The sequence below is a fragment of the Charadrius vociferus genome, unplaced genomic scaffold (genome assembly GCF_000708025.1).
Source record: "Charadrius vociferus isolate BGI_N301 unplaced genomic scaffold, ASM70802v2 scaffold373, whole genome shotgun sequence".
Lineage (NCBI taxonomy): Eukaryota > Metazoa > Chordata > Aves > Charadriiformes > Charadriidae > Charadrius > Charadrius vociferus.
In genome coordinates this window covers 331781-336345 of record NW_009647681.1, presented here as the reverse complement: position 1 = coordinate 336345, position 4565 = coordinate 331781, and the positions used below count along the sequence as shown (strand labels likewise).

The window sequence follows — 4565 nt, the reverse complement described above, 5'->3', positions numbered from 1 at the left end:
GGGGTGGCGGCGCTGGAGGGAGCACTGCGGAAGACGGAGGCGTCGGGAGAGGGGTCCCGATAAAACGCGGGCGCCAGGCAGCGCCTGTTGGCCTAAACGCAGTCTCACCACGCCAGTTCAGTTTTTTCCTCTCCTCTGGCTTTTTTCTTGATATAAATAAATCTCGGTGTATCTCCTGTGGGTGAACATTCCTAAACATTTTCTTCTGGGGACACTGAATCCCAATCTTCAGACAGAGGAAAACAAACAGAAAAAAGAATGAAACCAAACCCAAATCCATTAAAGATTCAGGTTTTCATATATATACATATAGATACATATTTGGGTTGGGATCCTCTAGGAGCTGTCTAGGTTGTTTGCAAACACAAATCTGTAATTCTAAATTAAAGGATGTACATTTTGACATTAGTTTACCAAAAAAGGTGAGAATGATTGGTGTCTTCGGAAGACTTTTATGGCAGAAGACGTTACTTGATTTATTAATTAAGGGGAAAGATGAGCTCTGCAAATAAAGGGGGTTTTAATTAACTGGATCATGACAGGGTGGGTTGTTAAAATCATATTAAGCAGATATCGGATGTTCTCTGTACTAGATTGGGTAATCTCATAGTTTCCACTGCTAAGTGAGTGTTTTAACCACTGAAGCATGAGGTTTTGATTTTTTTTCTTTTTCTTTCCCTTCCTAAAAGAGTGGATTGTTGTCCACACAATCTTTTTTTTTGCCATTTTGACCATGCTAACATTTTTTGCTCAGTCTTTGGCTGGCAGATGAGAATGCTAAATCTGAACACACTGTTCTTGGCAATGACTTGTCTTTCCACTCCTCCAGTCAGTGGGATCATGATTTCCATGTCAAATACTATTTCCTCCTTATTGTGAAGGCACTAAATTTTACCCCCATTGTTTCCCAGTTACCTGTTTCTCTTGGGTCTTTCTTTATGTCCCTGGCACTGCGTAAGTTGCATCAACTTGTGTCATGAGCAGATTTTACCATATTCCTGCTAATTGCTCCTACTTGGTGCAAACTCTTCACAGCAAAAAGCAAGTGAATGCATAGCTGAAAAAAATGTTAACCAGCTGAGGAGCTTTCCGACAGACTTCACTGCCTGAAAGACGCAGTGTGGTGTCGGGAGAGGCAGCCGCTGCCCACGGGGCTCTCTGGGGCCTCCGACAGCCCCCCAGGGCCGCTCCGGTGTCTGGAGGAAGGGGCTTCCGCAAAGCAACGTTCCTGGGTTTGCAGGTTTGAGTTTTATAACAGAAGCCGTGATGGTTCACAGTCACCTATTTGATATTTATAGTGTTCTGTAATTAAAAAAAAAAAAGTAATTTTCAGGTGTGACACAGCTTAATTTGTCCAGCTTGACAGATTTAAAAAGAATATATCGTAAATGCTCAAGGTTACTTTCGTGTGCAAAAGTACCTCTCTTTGGGTACACTGCCTCCTGCAATAGAAACGGATTTTTTTCCCCAAGTTAGCATTTCTTACTTGTATAACCCCTCAATTTGTTTGGGTGGCAAGAAATAGAGCTCTCTCATACCCTGATTCATATCTATAGCAGATAGTTTTGGGTCTTGCCCTAGAACGAGCTGGCCTGCCTCTGGTCAGACCATTGTCATCCAGACTTCTGCCCTTAATGGGGACATGCGGAAGTGAAGAAGCCCTTGGAAGGCTGTTTACCGCATTCTCTTTATGCTGGATACTGATTCTTGACCTGTTCCATGGGCTAATAATTACCACTGCTACTTTCGGTAGCGGAATTATCCAATGCAATCTGTCCAAGCAATTTTTTCCTTTGCTTTTCAAACCACATACAAAGCACTGATGAAAAGTAAGTTTTCTTCCTTTTTCCTGAGTGACTCTGCTACAAAGAATGTCAGTCAGAGGCCTTGGCTGTCTTGTCTATACACCTTTTTGGGGCTGCGTTCAGGGTTCATACATCAAAATAAACTGAGCCATGCTTTCTGGCACAAAGCAGAGGGCTATACCTGGTGAAACGAAAGCTGTGTGAGATGCAAGTATACAAATCTCTGGAGAGGCAGTATGTAAGTCTGCCATTCAGCTTTATTTTGATTCGGTTAAAAAATAAATCTTGCTTCTGACAGTCAGCTACTTTAGATTTTAATCAAATCTATCTAGTCTGCATGCTTTCTGCACAAGTACTCAGACTGCTTTGGTTTCTCCCTGGATCAGAGACGAAGAACATTTCTTCCTATTAAGCCTGAAATCTGAGCTATGCAGTGTAGGACTTCAAAGTGGGTGTTTTGTCAGGGATGGGTCAGAGAAATGCAGCCCGGTGGTGACGCAGAGAGCTCGGGAATCCCAGAGCCTGGTCTGAGGCAGCGCTCCCCATTTGTTACCATTGTACGCAAGTTTTGTCACGTCCCATCTCATCTGTGCCCCCCGCTCCCCCGATTTGGTCTTTTATGCAGTGCTGTGAGATCAATTCATCTCTGCATCCCTTCCCTCCTCCCCCCAGAATTTATCTTTAAGCTTCCAGAAAAAGAATTCTTGACAGCAGTACAAAGAAACGGTGGCGTATGAACGGAGACAAAGCACATGCCAAGGTACCTTCTGGTCCTGCTCGAGCGAGGATGTCAAGTTACACATGGTTATTTTGCAGCTCGGCTCTGTTCTGCACCCTGTTTCTTGGCAGTAAAGCCCTGATTTCGCAAATTTTCATTTCTGTAATGACTCAGTGTTTGCTAAATAGGAATATCCCATGCTTCCCCCCAAGGTGCGTGCTTGAGGATATTCTTTTTCTGTGCTAAACAGCGAGGGAGAGGAGAGGAAGGGAAAGGACTGGTAATCTTCAGAATACTATTATAGCTATGATGTTCTTCTCAGAAACATCCCGACTGGAATTTCCCACAGTTGCAAGCATTTCACGTCTCACCACACAGCCCAAACTAACCCAGACTCTGAGAGATTGTTTTTCATCCCCAGAACTGGTGTTCCTTGATGCAGCTTTTAACTTTCCCACTTCCTGGGTAGTCACTTGATTACGGTTAAGCGTTGGTAAGAGTTTCAAAATCCTTGGTGCCTTTCCTAATATTTGGCTCGGCAATCTGGTAGCCTGCAGACCCGCTGTTGCAGCAACTGTTTCTGCGGCCCGGAGATGAAAGGTCCTTTTGCATATTTTGAGCTGCATCGTTTCTCTTCTCTGGCACCAGGCAGCTGAGGCAGGTGTTGGACAATGGGGGACATGGGCTTTTCCCAGCATCAGCCACAGCTACAGGTCGTTAATTTGCTGCTCCGGTCATTCTTGACCTTGAAGTTTGGTTGATGGTTCTTGCATGTGTGCCTGATCAGCGCCTCCCTTCCCACATCCCCAACCGCTGTTGCTTACGGTGCGGGGACGGCTTTGCAGCGGCAGAGCCGTGTTTCAGAGGTGTGAGATGAAGCGGATGCGCTGGGAGTACGCCAGGTCCACAACGTAGAGCAGCAGGTTCACGTAGGTGAAGATGGCAATCACCAGCTGGCTGTCCCAGGGGCACCTGCCCTTGGCGCAGAGGCCGGGGCGCTGCGGGGAGCCGTACTTGCTGTCAAAGCAGAACACCGGCCAGATGACGGCTGCGCTCACGTAGAGCAGCACAGCCCCGAAGGTGTAGATGACCACGGAGCGCTCGAAGGGGAACCACAGCAAGGCAGTCTTACCTGTGACGCTGAAGGCCACTACCACCACAGTCACCACAAAGCAAAAGCTGTAGACGGCCACACACCACTGCGTCGCCACGTATTTGCTATACTGGCTGTCGTTCACCAGTGCCCCAAAGATGATGCAGGCCACGAAGGCCTGCACAATTTTCAGGAGCCCCGAGACGGTGGCCATGTAGCTGGTGACTTGTCCCGGTTTTGCCCTGGTTAAGAACACCTCAGCGGCGTACGCAACGAACAGGAGGCCTGCGAAGACACTGGCTGCGATGCGAAAGTCTCTCACCTCACAGCCGATGGGGTAACAGCCGAGCTGGACAAAGTAGAGCGGGTAGATCACCGCCGCCGTGACAGACATGAGCGTGGCGAGCATGGCAAAAGCAGCGGTGAAGTTCCCCCAGGAAATGCTCAGGCAGCTGTGCAGGTGCGTGAATTCGCAGGTGATGATGAAGACGGTGATAGCGAAACAGAAGGTCCAGACAAACATGCAGAAAGTGCCATATGCTGCGCTGAATCCCCCCTGGTGGGCCACCAGGCTGAACGTGGCGCATCCAAACGTCATCTGCAGCAAACGAGCTATTCCCACAGGGGATGTCACTGCAGCAGTGTTCAGATACGGCCCTCCCGTGCTCTCCATCATCTTTCCAGTCCAGCAGACAATCCACTTAAAGCCCCCCCAAAACGTCCTTCCAGGGTTTTGCTGCTTTATCCTGAGTCACACCTGGTACTGGATCAGGAGAGCGGCAGCTCGAATCCCCGCCTTGTCTCTCCCCGTGTCGGTAGGTGCTGCGTGTGACGCTGAGTGTGCGTTTCTGGCAGCCTCTCGGCGCAGACTTGCCGGCTGAAGGGAGGTTACTGCCTGGCTCTGCCCACTGGCTGCAATCTCAGGGTGCTGCCGTCCGCTCGCTCCGCT

The 4565-nt window shown here is 48.5% G+C and overlaps 1 protein-coding gene across 1 annotated transcript; it reads right to left on the bottom strand.

Annotated features, from left to right (window-relative positions):
* Positions 1-3383: 3383 nt before the first annotated feature.
* On the bottom strand, positions 3384-4292 carry MYADML2 (myeloid-associated differentiation marker-like 2). Its single transcript, XM_009881264.1, has one exon. The coding sequence runs from the start codon at positions 4290-4292 to the stop codon at positions 3384-3386; it is 909 nt and encodes a 302-aa protein (XP_009879566.1).
* Between the last annotated feature and the right edge of the window lie 273 nt (positions 4293-4565).